This window comes from Poeciliopsis prolifica, unplaced genomic scaffold (genome assembly GCF_027474105.1).
Source record: "Poeciliopsis prolifica strain line A6 unplaced genomic scaffold, Auburn_PproV2 SCAFFOLD049, whole genome shotgun sequence".
NCBI classification, from domain to species: domain Eukaryota; kingdom Metazoa; phylum Chordata; class Actinopteri; order Cyprinodontiformes; family Poeciliidae; genus Poeciliopsis; species Poeciliopsis prolifica.
The window spans coordinates 3,126,640-3,142,899 of NW_026562424.1; the positions used below are offsets into that span (position 1 = coordinate 3,126,640).

Sequence of the window (16,260 nt, forward strand, 5' to 3'; positions counted from 1 at the left end):
ATATATATATATTATATATATATATATATATATTTTAAATTTAATTTAGATTTCCCTGCTTTGTTCTTTCTTTCTAACATTGAGTACAGTAACTACACTATAAAACGTCATAAGTTCGTGTAACTTGATAATTCAACAAGAAAACTATTTTGCTTTTAACTCAGAAATTAAAGTTTATGAAGTTGATTTAACACCCAGAGACAAATTGTCTAAACATTCTTTTTTAAGTTCATTAACCTTGAGTTATGATTTGTAACTTATTGCAGCAATTTAAACAAAACAAAACTGACCAGTTAAAGAGACACATTTCTCTATTATTTTGCTCACAATATCAAGTTAAAATAACTTATTTTACCATTGAATCATTTAAATTCTTGTTTCAAATCACATGAACCAAATTCCTGATCTGATGAGGAGTTTCATGAAACATCTCAATGAATTCAGCTCAGAAACATTTAGTGTGATCAGGACATTTTCCTCAAGCTTTGCAAACTGTAGCCTAAAAACTCTGTTTATTCAACTCTTAATAAAAAGGTTAACTTCCTGCTGTAAGTTTATCTTTCACACATTTAGCTTCAAAATCAAATTTATTTGACTTTAACAGTAGAAGGTGGTCGACTCAACTAAATGCTCTAAATGTTTTAGAGTTGTTATGTTCTTTGGGCACTCTCTAATTATTTTTATTTTCTTAAATAATCTTGTATTGATTTAAGTTGAGTGGTTTTGTGTTTAATATATTTTTAGTGTAGTGATTCTTTTTGTAATTAGTTTGGCTTTAATTGGTGGGCGAGGATGGCCTATATATATATATATATATAGGCTGGGTTGTAATGGCCCACCCAGCCGCTCTCTCTCTCGCTCGCTCATCCACCTCCACCTCCACCTCCAAGAGGGATGCGCCCGGAGGAGGCTCCTCCAACTTTGTCGGCCTTTGGACCCATGTGACGCCTCCTGCCTGCCATGGGGATTTTTTTGGTTGTTTTTTTGGTTTGTTTTGGCTTGGTGAGTCCGGTTGTCCTGTTTTCGGTCATTTTTGTGTTAATAGCCTATATTATTTTTCCCTATTTTCTTTAGTCTGGTACTAGCAGGGGCTTCGACGGCCCTGTATAGGGTTGGCCCCTTGCTGTACCTTTTTGTTTCTTTGGACCGGCTCACCAGGTCCATCTTTCTGTTGAACTTTTTTCTCTTACTTTTTTTGTTACGTTTTGGGACACGGGAAGAGGGGTTCTTTCCTTCCTTTACAGAAAAAAAAACAAGTAGAAAAGGACAAGGAAGTCTAAAAGAAAAGAAAAAAATGAATAAAGGAATTTTTTTCTTGGAATCCTTTTGTCTACGTGTCCTTTTAAATATGGCGTCCTGGCGGATGTGACAGAGTGTATGCAGCATTTCAAGTCAAATATGTCAGGAATGTCAGCTACTCTACTGTAAATCATTTGTAAAGTAATGTTTGCTCTTATAGTCAGATCATTTCTCTACTGACCGGCTGACGCAGTGAGCTGCAGTCAGCACCCAGCTCTTGGCGATCAGGGAGCCGCCACACCAATGCCCGGATCCATTCCACTGCAGGCTGACCTTCCAAGGCCATCTTCCCGACGACGCATTCTGACCGCCAACTATTTTGGGAATTTGAGGAGCGATGCCGCACTCTGCAAGAGAAATCAGGTCAGTTTGTTTTATTTCTAACATTCTTTAAAAAAAACGTGAGATTTAATCATCTACATACCGCTAAGTTGTGCGTGTGACTCTGAATAGGAGAGAAAAAACCATCAGAAACGTTTAAAAAATCTGTTATTTTCCATAGTAATATGTTTTTTTTTTAAAATACCGTGCATATCTCAAGTTTCTTAAAGTTATAGATGTTAGTTATTTTTAATAACAAATCAAATATGTTGAATTAAATAGATGAGTTTAATGTGCATAAAAGGTATATTTTAGTCTGATATTTAATCAGTTGTGTGATTTAATATCACACAACTGCATTGCTTATTTTTCTGTCTAAGCAATGCAATGCTTTGACTGCAGTTAAACTTTATCCTTTTTTCAATGTTTCTAAACAAAAGAAGGACTTACCTGCGAAAAGGAGGCTCAGCAAAGCCAGAACCTGCAGCAGTTTCCATGAAGCCATTGTGAACGTAGCAGCAGAATCTGTCTGTCAACTTTTATATCCTCCCAAACCCTCCTAAAGGTGCAGGATGACGCTCCCTCCCCTCTACCGTGTGCATAACATGCAGCTTTAGCCTTAGTCAGTAAATCAGCTGATCTGTGGTTTAGTGGCCAGATTTCTTATGAAAATATGTTTCATAACAGCTCATGGTTTTGCCAGTCACTGATTTTTTTGTTAGTTATTAATTCATTTTTAGAGAAATCACTTTTATCACACTGACATAACTTAATATATTTTAGATATTTGTCAATATCTAAAAAGACTTTTGTCAGGTTTAAACCCCTAACATTAGTAAAACACTACCTGGAAAGAAAGACAGAACACATCAGTTAAGTTTTACTCGCGAGGAGAGTGCCCCAGAGACGTACATCAGTTACAATCTCCAACACACTCTGAGTACGTCTTGGCTCTCAACGCCTTTTATGTCCTGGTTACATGAAAGTCACAGCCTCTATAGGGGGAAGGGTAACAAATGGCTGCAACTCAGAGATAAACACATTCCAACATACATAGTAAGAAAAACAAGAACTGGTTGCTGGTGCGACCTCTTGACCTGCTTAAAGCCGTCTGGTTGAGATCTTTACAGCTCTTCCTCTCCCGCTGTTAAACCGACTCTTGCACCCACTTCACACTCAGGGCCGCACCAACTCAACATACAAGAAACAACAATACATGGGATAACTTATATACAATTATTCCAACAACTTTTTAAGACGTTACCAGTTTCTGTCTTTTGAGCATTAATTTCTAAAGTTTGCCTAAAACTCACCTCGATTGAATCTGCTGTAATTTAAAGGTACCAATCAGGGTTCTCAGTCAAATCACTCAAAACCACCTTAAATAAAGTTTTTCACCTGCAGAAAGTGAAAACTATATTTTTGTTCTAGATCTCATTTTAATGCACAAACAAAATTTTGAAATCACAAAGTCTTGAAGTATTTGTACTGTGTTCATTTGCACATTTGATTGATTTTTGTATTTGCATGTTTTAATCAAATTTCTCTTTTTCTTGTTCTCAGGATGCAACGAAATAAGCTGTATGTGAAAAACACAATAATAAAACCACTGAAGTTAATTGTGACGAAGAGCAGGAAAAGATTTCATCATGATCCTGGTGAAATATTAGATTTATCTCCAACCAAAAATCCATTTTTTAAGTTCCTGGAAATTAGTTTTGAGCTACTTCTTTGATTAGTATCTGATTTTGCACTGGTGCTGCTGTACTGACTACGTTTTTATTTTTAAATCTGAATAAACACACTTTGCAAGTTTCAAAACCAAGAATCTTTTACAGATATTTAATGAGTAAAACTTAAATTAAACACTTTGGACTAGATTGTTAATAAAACTCGACATCATCAAAAGTCATCTCTGTGCCGAATTACTGTTGACAACAAATAACAACTGATTAGCTCAGTTTTTGTGTCTTTTTGACGTTATTAATTCAGGTAAAGAAAACTTTGACCATAAAGCAGAATGGGTTTGAATGACGTGAAATCAGAAATCACACAACAGACAAATTGGTTGCAGAAAACGACTCAGTTTTTGTAAAAAGATGCTTCCTGAAAGGTTTAATCACCTGAGTGTGTTTCTGTGAAACACGTCCACCAGCAGGAAACCAGGAGTCTTTATTCTTATTTTTGGTTCAAAGTTGCCAGGAACGTGTTAAGATTGAACCGATCACATGAGTTACTGACTAACCAAGATGATGTGATGCCTTTCATTTATTCCCACATCCTGGAATCGCTGACTCAATAAATATAATTATTAACCGTCAGCAGCTTCAGTCACTGCATCAGAATTTCTTTAAGGTATTAAAGTAGCTGCGTAAAATACATTCTTTAAAATATTTTTGTCATCTGACACCATATCAAATATAAAGCAAAAACACAAATGCTGATGTCGGCACATTTGGATTTTTTCCAAAGTAAAATTACTTTCAGGAGTTTTTTTTTTTTTCACTGCAAATGTTGATGATTTATTTTAGCTGCACAAACATGTAATAATATCAAATTAAATCCACCTGTAATGTAATTTTGTTCCAGTAAAACAAAATTACTGAATTTTCTAATTCAGTAATTTAATAAGCTATCATTAGAAACCAGTTCTAATGATTATTATCATTAAAAATTCTAAAAATGTTATTATTATGATAATGATGATTTTTTTATCATTAAAAATGATAAGCTGACCACAGCTTATTATCATTTCTAATAAGCTAAAATGTTATTAATCAAAAATTAAACATCTTCCAGATATTTTACCTTGAAAACATTTTCAAGGTAAAATACTTTATGTTAAAACCAACTCAGTGAATTATATTTAAATAACATCAGTTTATTTTTAATTTGGTGTTGGAAATTGTAGTGATCCTGCTGTGTCAGTGTGCCAAGGTTGGAGTGAGTCATCCTGTTTCTCTGAGGATCTCTGCACACCTGTCATCAAGACAAACCGCCTGTGAATAAGAAAGGAAGATAATTTTACTACTCTGATGAAAAATGCATCATAATGAGTTAGTCCAGTGATAATTATTAGATAGTTCTGTGATATTTCTAAACTTGATCATTTCCTGGTTGTTGTCATGACCTGCTGCTTCCATATTTCCACATCATGTTTCTTCATCGTCTTGTGAGGAGCACAAAAGAAATGACTCCTTCACATCAACATGCTGCCATAGTGATGATTTGAGCCTTTTCCTTCTAATGTAATGATAGTTATCATTGCCAAACACTTCAGTTTTAGTTTTATCAGGAAATACCTGATGATTAATGTCTCTGACTGCATTTGCAAACGGCAGCTGTTGGTTTCGGAGTCATTTCTTCTTCCTGTCCTTTCAGGTGATGAACAGGATTTTTCTCACAGTGAATTTTGACACTTTCTAATCAGCTTCAGGCAGCATTTTACAAGGTCTTTTGTTTTGGATAATTCACACATTTTGCACCTAAATCTGGTTTGTCTGTTGGACATAGAATTTCTTTCCTCAACAATATAAAACCTGAATTTTATGCAATTATTTTGAACCTGCAGTCCAACTGTTTTCAATATTCGTCCTGACGTTTGGTTTTTAAATAAATCCTTCACTTAATTCATAGTTTGCCTCTTTAACTTCATCTATTCAGAACCTGGAGGGAGGTTGTGATTCTACTGAATATGGAAAGAAATATTCCTTTAGTTGGATGAAAATAATCAGATGCAGTTATAATTTGAATAGTTTTCTTAGGAAAAATGAAAACAGGTTTTTGTATTGGTTTTATAAAAGTTTCCCCAGATTGACACAAGTTTATTGAAGATTTAAGGCCTTTCTGAAGAAAAATGGTCAGAGAGAAACCAGACTGTTGCTATATGTGAGAAATGAATCTCTCCTGTGGGAAATGGGGGACAACTGATCACATTCTGCTAAAGGAACAATTTGGTTCAGTCAGGAGCATCCGAACCACACACAAAGATCCCCCTTCAGCTTCAGATGAGGTGCAACGTGCTGTTGCCCACCAGGGGGAGCAGCTGGCTGAGTTAGAGAAACCATTCACTGCGTCATCAACTGTGTGTCTTCACCAGGACTCAAAGAGTTAAACCACACATGATGGTCAGCCTATCTGTTGTTACGGTTTATCCTGAGGGGCAGGAAAACTAGAAAAGTTGTCAGGAGCCAAGCAATTCGGCTCTCTGATATAAAACCTGGACAGAGATGTAGCTTTAAAGGGGGCAGTTAGTAAATGTAAGAAGGAGGAAATAAAACTACAGGATATGAAAGTCCAGTGAGAACCATTTCAGAGGGACAAACACTGGTCAGCAACACTCAGCACCATTCATCCTGCTTTTCCCAGCCGGTAATGGACCAGCGGTTATGTCGAGCTTGAAGCTATTCTGTGGGTCTGACCCTGCAGAAAGAGAGTTTCTTGTACCTAAAGATTCAGCACAGGCCTCATCTGTGCCTTTTCTCTTTGGAATGAATGTGATTTTAAAAAAACATGCTAGGAACCAGTGCATGGCAAATTTAAAACCACAATGAATGCAGACAGTTAGTTTATCAGACATGCTTTTGTTTGTCAGGATGGAAGGGAAAGAGACGGTTCATGTGCCAAACCTCATCTGCTGCTACAGTAATGGCAAAAGGACGTTGAACTCAGTGAAAACTGTCCTACTGGACTCTGGCCACGCCCCTTTACCTGGGCCATTGGTAGATGATGTATGAGAGGCATGTCTTTCCTGTCCAGGCCATGAACTCGTGTGATGAGGATGCAAGCCAGCATCAGACTTGGACTTTTGACAGAAGTTGACTCTGTAAATATTGACCAATTGTGTAAAGTTCAGTTTCAGAGAAGTTCAGCAGACATGCATGAAGGCAGCATTCGCAGGCATCCAGAACCACCAACAGTTGTCCAGTCCATCCTTGATGAGCTAAAGGTTAGCCTGACTGCAGAGCAAGATGCTGTTGGGTAAATACTTATTTGTTTTGCAGCAGAAGATGAAAACCTAGGTTACACAGACAAAGTACAACATGAAATTCACCTCACAGAGGACGCACCTGTGACACAGCCTTACCGACGGATTCCAACCACGCAATGAAGCAAGACAACACATTGATAAGTTGTTAAGGAAAGGAGTTATCAAGGAGAGCTCCGGTCCACATGCTTCCCCATTTGTGTTGGTCAGAAAAGCTGATGGTCGTCTAAGGTCATGTGTTGCCTCAGAAAGCTCAACTCCAAACCAGACGCGATGCTTTTCCGCTCCCTAGATGAAAGTTTTGATGCACTGAAAGGACCCAAATTCTTCCGCACAATAGATTTAGTAAGACTCATTCATTTTTGCTAAATTGTTGTATTTAGCTAAACTCTATTGTTGAGGGGCACAAGTAGGACTCGACGCACAGATACAAAATATGTAAGAAAAAAATTCAAACGGGGCACAAGGATAAATGGGGCAAGGGCTCAAGTCCCCTCTGTCTCCCCTCTACATGTGCCTGTACACGAGTAATGAGATCAACAACCGGATGGCGTTGTTATGCAACGCAGGTCAAGGTCCTTCTCAAACTCCCAGGAAAGCATAAAATCAGGCTGTGCCTCCGTTTCCTGCTCATCTGCTTGACCAGAGACGATATAACACTTCGAGTTCGTTCTCAGAGGGACAAGCACCATGGATCTGATAATCACTGTGACTCTTTTCTGCTCAGGTAAGAAAAAGTAGTGCTTTTTGATTTCACTCAGACGTATTTCACCCAGTGATGTCAGTCTAATTCAGAGTGAATCCTATCAGTGTCTTTAGGTTTGGTTTGTACATAGCTACTCAAATCAACTCTTTCACATGTGTGTCTGTAAGAACAGGACAATGATTAGACTTGTTTAAGTTTAGTAAAAAGTAATTCACCGACACACAGAAAACGTTTGAGCGCCAAACTGCCAGATGCAGAAATGCATTTTTGAAACATGAAGGATAATTTTCTCTTGTGGCTCAGATTTGTGGTGAGATTTTACATTTTAACATTATTTTGATGCAAAACCCCAAGTTATCCACACAGAAGTCATCAAAGTCTTTAAATAGTTTATGTGTATTGTGTATAGGAATAAAAATGAATAAGTATAATGTGTTGTATGTCTTAAAAATAAAAGTAATTTTATTTATATTGCACATTTTCTGCAGCAAAGCAAAAAAATGATGCAAAAACATTATTTTAGATTTTACTATTAATAAAACAAACATATGATATAAACTGAATATTAAAAAAATCACAAATTTGATTGTAACATTCAACTCACTGTGTAATTGAAATTCTCGCTTTCTGTTTCTTGTGACATTTGTTGGTTTGGTCTTTAGTGCCCTGTAGCGAGTAAACATAGAAACTGCAGAGGATCTCATTTCACCAGTAACAGCACAGTGAACCCTAGAAGTAAATACGTGAATTTTTTTAACAAATGAAAATTGCAACCATGTACAAATAACCACACTGATTTTTTTCATGTACAAATAATGACACTGAATTTTGTTTTTAGGTCAAAAATATATTCAGAATTTATTTTAACACTGAAAAAGTACACACAAATATGCAACATTCAAATTTCAGAGGCATTTTTTATTCAGATCCTGATGGCACATATTTACTTCCATATAACCCTCGCTATACAAAAAAACCTTTCAGTATTTTTCCCATAAGGCATTGTGTTCTGCGTCCTGATTGGCTAAACAGTCTCTGCGCTTCTTCTCTACCTGTGTGCTAAAAACCTTACTGTATTTACATATACAGCTTGGCAAATTTTGGAACAATGAAATGCGAGTCACAATTTGTCCTACTGTACAACATAGAAATTATTAAAATTATTATTTTACTGTTGTTATTTATAAGAAAGCTTTATATTTGTTTAAAAAAATGCTTGGGCCTGAAAACAGGTTTCGTTTCAGTGTAGGGTATTTAGTTATGCTGTATGATACTTGTAAAAAAATAAAGGTAATTACTTCACGGACAAACGAGGGTTCATCATTAAAAAGAGAAAATAAACAAATAAAACACGTCACAGCTTTGAATTAAATTAATTCAGTGATTTTTTTTTTTTTTTTTTGTCTTTTTTCCTCAGTGCTGAAAGCTGCTGTCGGCTTTAATGTCGACTCCAGTTCTTGGAAAACCCTGAATCATTCTGATGAAAGTTTTGGATCCCATGTGGTGCAAAGACGATCAGAGTGAGTCATCTTGATTTAATTTTTTGTAAATGTTTATAAAATGCCTTCTAACTTTCTTAGTTTCTCTTAGTCTGCTTGTCAGCGCCCCACGACTACAGTATGAACATAATGAAACAGGACAGATATTTCAGTGCTCTACAGATCATTGTCGCCCTCTGTTCACTGCAGGTAGGAATCATTTTCTCCCGATATTACACATGCATAAATTTCACAAGAAAGACAGCTGCACTTACATATTTTATAAGTTGATTTTATGACGAGATATATGCACCAGGAGCTGAAAATATGTTAGGAATGTGATAATGTTCAATTAGTAGGCATAATGATCTTACTGAGGAAGCATTTATTTAGTTTAGTATTTGGATAAAACTGTTTATTTGGTTTAGGGCTAAAATTGCTTCATTTTTTAAAATGCCATAGATTTCTGTCATAATAATGGCCCTTTAAAAACAATGCGATGCATGATGGGATTCATGTCCCCTGATTGTGTTTAGAAAAGAGAAAACTACACAGGATGTAGGCGAAAACAGATTTGGGTCACTTCAGGCTGCAGAGTGAATATAGCCTGAGAAACAAATATTCACTGTAATTTATGGGAACAATTTTTAATGAGCGATGACTTCTTCAAGTCGTCATCAGAAGTGACTGTTTTTCAGAGCAAAGAGCTGCAGTCAACATGTCCCTTGGTTTGGTGATGATACATGATCCATCAACACAAAACACAAAGGTGAGAGGATGAGCTGCAGAAAATAACAAATGTACTCAACAAGAAAATGTAAAATTCAAGACTCAGCAAAAGAGACTTTTGCACATTTTCCAGGTCTGTGGTCCAACCATTCCCAGTGACTGCACAATGATGACCATGTACAATGGTTTGTGCTATGAGATCGATCAGGGTAATGCGATTGGAAAGTCTTACCCGTCTGCGACTGAAGGTAAGTACAGTGAGCTTGTTCCATCATAATTATTTCACTGCCTCTGCAAACTGGAGGTTAACATTCTCATCAACACACTTGAATAACGGTGGTGGAAACTGGTCTGGATCTCTGATCTCTTTTCACAGAGTGTCGAACCCAAGCTGACATTGCATTTCTGCTGGATGGCTCAGGCAGTGTAGCTTCTGTTGATTTCATCAGAATGAAAGTATTTGTGAAAAATCTGATCAAAACATTCCTGGGAAGAGACACACAGGTGAGACTTGTAACTTCATCAAAAACCTTGTTATGTTTCTAAGTGTACATCTCCTTTTAGGTCATTGCTGCTTTTAATTTACTGTAGTTGATTTTTATTGAAAGTAGTTTTAACTTCATATCCATTTTTTCATTTTTGCAGTTTGCCATTACCCAGTTTTCCTTTTCTCCAACAACGCATTACTACTTTAACACTTTTAGAACCTTCAACTGGGAATCTCAAATTGACAACATCCGTCAATTAACCGGAGGAACAAATACTGCTAGAGCCATCCAAAATGTTGTGTAAGTATTTCTCACGTGTTAGAGTATATTTCACCAAATTATTTCAATATTATTATCGAGAAAGCTTAAATACACAAAACTAAATTTGATCATGAAAAGTTTAGAAAGTCAGACATGTTTCAGGAGTTAATGTAGTTTTTACCCACTAGGAAAAATAATTATGAATGAAACTCGAACAACATTCTAGACAGGTTGATAGGTAGATTATTTTTAGATATAAAGAGCAATACCATTACCCTTCTCTTTAAGATATTGTATCGAAACTAAAAATACTTACTTTTGGCTACTTGATAGATGCATATTTAAAAAAAATATGCATATGCAAAATATGCAGTTTCACATGAAACTACTTAATAAAATATGAGAGAAGTAGACTTAAAATAAGATTAAGTCTGTGCACTTATTGCATGATAGTGGGTTAAAATGAATAAAATGTTTTTAGACAAAGATATTTGCTGCCCTGATGTGCAAAGGAGCGCAATATAAAGTATTTTCTGCCCGAGGTGGTCAGTCATTATTCTTAAGTAACCTCTAGAGTGGTGAAACTTAAATTAATACATTTTTTAGCATCGAGTGTACTTACAACTATTACTGCTACTTGTTAAAATATTGTGGTTTGTGTGGGGTTATTTTAATTGTTTTAATTTTTAATCCAGGACAATATTTAAATATTTCTGAAAACCACAACACTGGTAAAACAAAAGCTATGACATGTAGGAGGGGAACAACCCAACATTCCAGTTTGTTCACACGACATTTTTTAAAAGAGAGAAAAAACAGGGGCAACGATGGAGGAACACAAATAATAATAATATATATATATATATATATATATATATATTTTATTTTTTTAACAGGGACGACGTCTTCTCACCACAAAGGGGTTCCAGGTCAAATGTGAAAAGAATTTTAATAGTGATTACAGATGGAGAGTCTAATGATAGACAAAACTTACCCACAGCAACACAGTCAGCTGATCGAAAAAACATTCTTCGATTTGCTATTGGGGTAAGAGGCGTCTATTAATTACAACACAACAATGCTTTTGCATTTTCATACTGCAAAAGGATTGTTATTAAAATTATCTGCATGGTTAAATATTTATTTATAAAGCAAACATAAACATTGACCATTAAATTAATTCATTCAAGGTCTTCATTCTCAGAAAATCTTAGATTTTTGTGTTCTTTTATAAGATCATTTCATGTACTGAATTTAAACGTGTTTGAAAACATGGAAGTACAAATTTTTGTGACTGATTTTGATAACCATAACTACAGTTATGAAAGGAATGACTGGAGCATAATTTCTAATATATTGCATTTACACCTGTAGGTGGGGGACGCATTCACAAATGTTTACGCAAAACAAGAGCTCAGAACGATTGCATCTCAACCTGCTCACGACTTTGTGTTTGAAGTGGGAAGCTTTGATGCTCTTGACAAAATACGGGAGACCTTGCAGGCCAAAATTAACTCCATTGAAGGTACAAATTTATAATTTTCACAAGATTTTACATAAAATAATTTTTACATTCTCAACAACATAAAATGTTTTGAGTCCACATTTTATTTCATAAGTAACAATGACATAAATCAAACATAAATCAAAATGACAATAAATTATCATATTAATAAATATTGCATTTGCATCATCCTTATTTAGTCAGCTTTAATCGAACTCCAATCTGTCTGCCTACAAAGTCCAGTTTGTTTGCAGAGTTGTGAATGCAACCAAAAGAAACATGCAAGTCTAGCACTAGAGGAAGACATGGCTCTTGATCTTTAGCTAAAGACAAAAGATAATTCCTACAACCACTAAAATCTGGTAAAATCACTCCATTTTTGTTTACATTTTGTGAAGAAGGAAGTTTCGCTCAGTGTTGTCTTCTAAAATTTTCATGTTGCTTCCTTCATGGGTTCTTGGTGCAGTGCCCCCACAGTTGAGGAGGGGAACAGCCATATGTAGGTATTTCAGTTTGTTTAACTGTCCAAAATGTTTAAAGAGACTATGTCCTCTGATGTCTGAGACTATTTAACCGTGAAACTCCAGGTTATTCCATGGCTGTTGCTAAAACCAACGATGGTCCACTGACAATTCTTGGTGCTCCAAGAAATCAGAACAAAGGAGTTGTTAAGACTGTTTTCAATGAACAACTGAGAGATGAAATCAGACCCTTTGAATCACAGGTAGGAACAATTGAAACCAGATATTTTTTTTACTGATACTCAATTAAAAAAAAATTTCAGTATCTGTAAATATTCTCAGTAAAGTATATTTCTTGTACATTTTTCCTCTGGTATTATTTTTATTGAGATCCAGCTGCATATGCTCCGAATGCATGGAGCGCATACACAGACGGATAACAGAAACAATAGCGGATAGCATTGTGCTATGTGTGCTACTTAACCTGCTCAGTTTTACACAAACTCTGATAAGGAACATATGTGTTTGTTTTCTCCAGACTGGTGAATATTTTGGGGCTGAGGTTTGTGCCATGGATGTGGATTCTGATGGTGTTACTGATCTCATCCTCATATCCTCTCCGATGTATAAAGACGATGATAGAGAAGGACGTGTTTATGTCTGTGAATTAAGTCGTTTGGTAAATGCTGAGTCATTTATGTTCATTTATTTAACCAAAGTTTTTTTTAATGTCAAGTTCTGTACTGCTAAACATTGGCAAAAAAAACTACTAAGATTTTCTCATCCTCTCATTTTTCCAGGATGTGGTTTGTTATTTTGATAATTCATCACAAATCACCACACTAAGAGGTGATGTGTCTGTCAGAGGAAGGTTTGGGTCGTCTCTTGCTGTTCTGCCTGATATAAATGCAGACACATTCAATGATCTGGCCATTGGAGCTCCTCTAGAGAATGATGGCCAAGGCAGCATCTACATTTTCCAAGGAGAAGGAGGAAGAAAAATAAATCCTACTTACTCACAGGTGAGTGAAACAAAAACACAAACCATTAAATGGTTTTCTTTTTTAAAATGAGTTGAACCTTTATAGTTGGTAGAAAGTGGTAAATTACGATTGTTAGTTTTGTTGGATTCTCTCAATTGCACTGGAAAGTGTGTCCATTTTGACTTGCCTAATAGTTGTATTAGCGCCAGCCAACTCCTAATGGGGGTTAAGCTGATGAGCTTTACCCCCAGCCACACTTTGACTCTGCACAGACAAGCCGATTAAAAAAAATGGATAGATAAACTTGAGAAATCAAGATGTTTCTCATTACACAGAGAATTGCTGCATCTGCCGTCCAATCAGGCCTGAAGTTCTTTGGCATCTCAATCAGTCAGTCTTCCTACGATCAGAGTGGTGATGGACTTCCTGACTTAGCAGTGGGTTCAAAGGGGAAAGTAGTCTTACTCAGGTAAGTCCCCAGTATTGTTATTTATAAACACATATCTTTCCTAGTTCAACAAATTCTTCTTAAATTGCCATCTGATACGATACATTTTTTAATTGCTTCACAATCACAAAACAAACATGATTTTTCTGTTTCTAGATCCAGACCAGTTGTATCAGTGACTGCCACTGTGACATTCAACCCAAATCTGATTCCAACTCAAAACCCAGACTGTTCAAAACAACTGCCAAGCAAGGCTACCGTCTGCTTCACTATGAGCAAACTGTCTAATGTGAATGAAGGTACATTTCTTACTTTAGTTTTTCTATTTTTCCATCATTTTATTTGAGAACTTTAATCAAACAAAACACATCTTGCAGCTAAAGCAGGTCAATTTCACCTTAACTTTGGACGCAAATCGTAAGATACCAAACAACCGAGCTGAGATCAGCAAGGATGTGAGACACAAGAGTGGATCTCTTAATCTTAATTTAAATAGGAGAGAATGCACTGATGTGGACTTCTTTATTGAGGTAAGTTGTAATGTATGCATTGCAATAATATGAAACAATAATATATTCAACAACATTTTAATTGATCATTTTTTATTTCATAATGTTTCCACCATCTTCCAGTCTTGTCCAGAAGATGCTCTCAATCCACTCAATAATGAGCTCAGATTCACATTTGATGGTTTGCCTTCTGGTTCAAACCCAAGACCAAGCCTTTCTCCACAGGTTAAAACCACAACATTTCATCCTGTGAGTAACTCCTGTACATCCTGAATCTGAACAGAAAAATCTTTACTGAGCTTTAGCCTTTCCACTACATGTGATGAGTTACTGCTATGACTGTTTTATGCAAAACTTTAATGTACAACTACATCACACAGTAATTTCAAAAACATATGATTTGACCTAAATATAAAGAATTTTCTGAGCAGATCACCTGAATAGTTTTCTGTCATCCACAGCTTGGCTTTCAGATCTGAGGAGGAGCTGATGAAGAGTGTGAAGATAATTTGAAGGTGGATTTAAACTTCACCAAGTACGTCACTTATTTCTGGAAGTAAAAGCTCAATATGTGAATTTTTACATAACATGTCTGCAAATCCTACATCTCTGCATATCTTTGGCAAAAAGCAGGATCTAAAAGAAATTTCTAAAGTTCAACAAATTTAAGTTAAAGTTTTCCAAAATCTTACACTTTGGTTTTTCCTCTTTTACTGCACATTAAATTAGACTGTTGAATGTCAGGCAGGAGGCTGGCTGTCTCCAATCTCCTGGATGATATGTAAACAAGACGCTCTTTTTCACCTCATTCCCTTCCTGAAGACTTCCGTGCAACTGTGGAGCAGAGTGCTCCAAGGACTTGCTCTAAGATAAGACCACCGTATCAGAGACTGCTGCCAGGGAGAGCGGTCCCATTTTAGACATTTTTATGTTTTCCATTCTCTCTCTAATGCATCTAAAAAAAAGGCATGAAAAGGCAAAAGACATTTTTGGGAATAATTTTGTGCCTTTTGGTGTTGGGAAAATGAGCGGTACCAAAAACTTCCCATATGCTGAGTCATATTGGAACCTGTTACCTAGCAATCCCAGCAGAGCCCAGCACATTTGGTCAGCGTGTTTTATCATTGAATGTACTGTACAATGGCTGCTAGCAAAGACAAGACTTTTGTTGGCCTTTCTGGCTTCACTTACAGTCAGTCTGTACAAGGTGAATAGTCTGTGGTTTTCTAGAAATCCTAAAGATTCTTGTCGGAAATAATTGACAAAACATTAAGCCTTCCAGTATTTATGTTACCATACATGTGATTTTCATTCCATTTTCTTTCCTGTTTTCTCTCAGGCTGGATTTTTCATAAGCAATGACAACAATGTGATGAGTGAAAATGCAGGACGGCGAGCCGGACCTGAAGGAGAAACACTCAGAGAGGGATAAAATTCTCTCTTATCTGTTATCTCCAGCCAGCACATTTTTAATGATGAATATTTCTATGACGTGTAATTGATGGCCTGAATGAGCAAAACATAATGTGTATTTTCCAAATCATTACTTGTTAATTGCTACCTTGAAATGCATCTGCTAAAAATGTAGTTTCTCTTTCTACAGGGAATTGATTAAAACTGCTGTTTCTCTCACCTTCAGCGAAAATTTTGCTTGGCTTCTTTCATCATAAATGTTTTTTTTTTATAATTTGTAATTATCCAAATAAACAAAATCTTTTAAATTTGCTTCTTCATTTTATCCATGTATCTGTGATTTTTGCAAATTGTCTTCAATGACATTCCCTAGGTCCTAACATTTCCTTTAATTTATATGCAGTTCAAAATGCATGTTTTACTTTCATTAAAACAAATGTACGTATTCAGTGGAGTGTGAATTCAAAACACAAGTCTCCTGGCCAAACAATGTTTCATTATTTTGCATCTTCCCGGCTCATATTGCCACTTTATAGCACAATCAATTGACTATGTAACATTTAAGTGTTATAAAAATGCCATATGTTTCAAATATGACTTCAGTTTGAATTCCATAATAATGCTTTGAAATTGCACTTCTATCTCTTTAAGAAACTCCTGCTCTTTCGGCTTT

The 16,260-nt window shown here is 35.9% G+C and overlaps 1 protein-coding gene and 1 long non-coding RNA gene across 2 annotated transcripts; both read left to right on the plus strand.

Annotated features, from left to right (window-relative positions):
- The first annotated feature begins 1,284 nt into the window (after window positions 1-1,284).
- Window positions 1,285-3,589, plus strand: LOC129377664 (uncharacterized). The gene is made up of 4 exons (XR_008607957.1): window positions 1,285-1,375; window positions 1,460-1,662; window positions 2,061-2,185; window positions 3,184-3,589. It is a non-coding gene; the product is annotated as an uncharacterized LOC129377664 (long non-coding RNA).
- A 3,608-nt stretch (window positions 3,590-7,197) lies between these two features.
- LOC129377673 (integrin alpha-X-like) lies at window positions 7,198-15,895 on the plus strand. The gene is made up of 19 exons (XM_055057775.1): window positions 7,198-7,334; window positions 8,731-8,833; window positions 8,904-9,001; window positions 9,490-9,560; window positions 9,654-9,768; window positions 9,897-10,024; window positions 10,166-10,308; window positions 11,166-11,316; window positions 11,644-11,794; window positions 12,240-12,272; window positions 12,361-12,497; window positions 12,773-12,913; window positions 13,035-13,256; window positions 13,553-13,686; window positions 13,822-13,981; window positions 14,043-14,195; window positions 14,298-14,423; window positions 14,636-14,709; window positions 15,514-15,895. The coding sequence occupies exons 1-18, from the start codon at window positions 7,298-7,300 to the stop codon at window positions 14,651-14,653; spliced, it is 2,121 nt and encodes a 706-aa protein (XP_054913750.1). The 5' UTR covers window positions 7,198-7,297; the 3' UTR covers window positions 14,654-14,709; window positions 15,514-15,895.
- Window positions 15,896-16,260: the final 365 nt, after the last annotated feature.

Excerpts from the sequence above, each read along its gene's own strand:
- LOC129377673 (XM_055057775.1), top strand. The coding sequence starts at position 7,298 with ATGGATCTGATAATCACTGTGACTCTTTTCTGCTCAG. Across the intron at positions 12,273-12,360 it reads GAGGAGGGGAACAGCCATAT|GTTATTCCATGGCTGTTGCT; the intron begins GTAGGTATTTCA and ends GTGAAACTCCAG. Across the intron at positions 12,498-12,772 it reads TCAGACCCTTTGAATCACAG|ACTGGTGAATATTTTGGGGC; the intron begins GTAGGAACAATT and ends TGTTTTCTCCAG.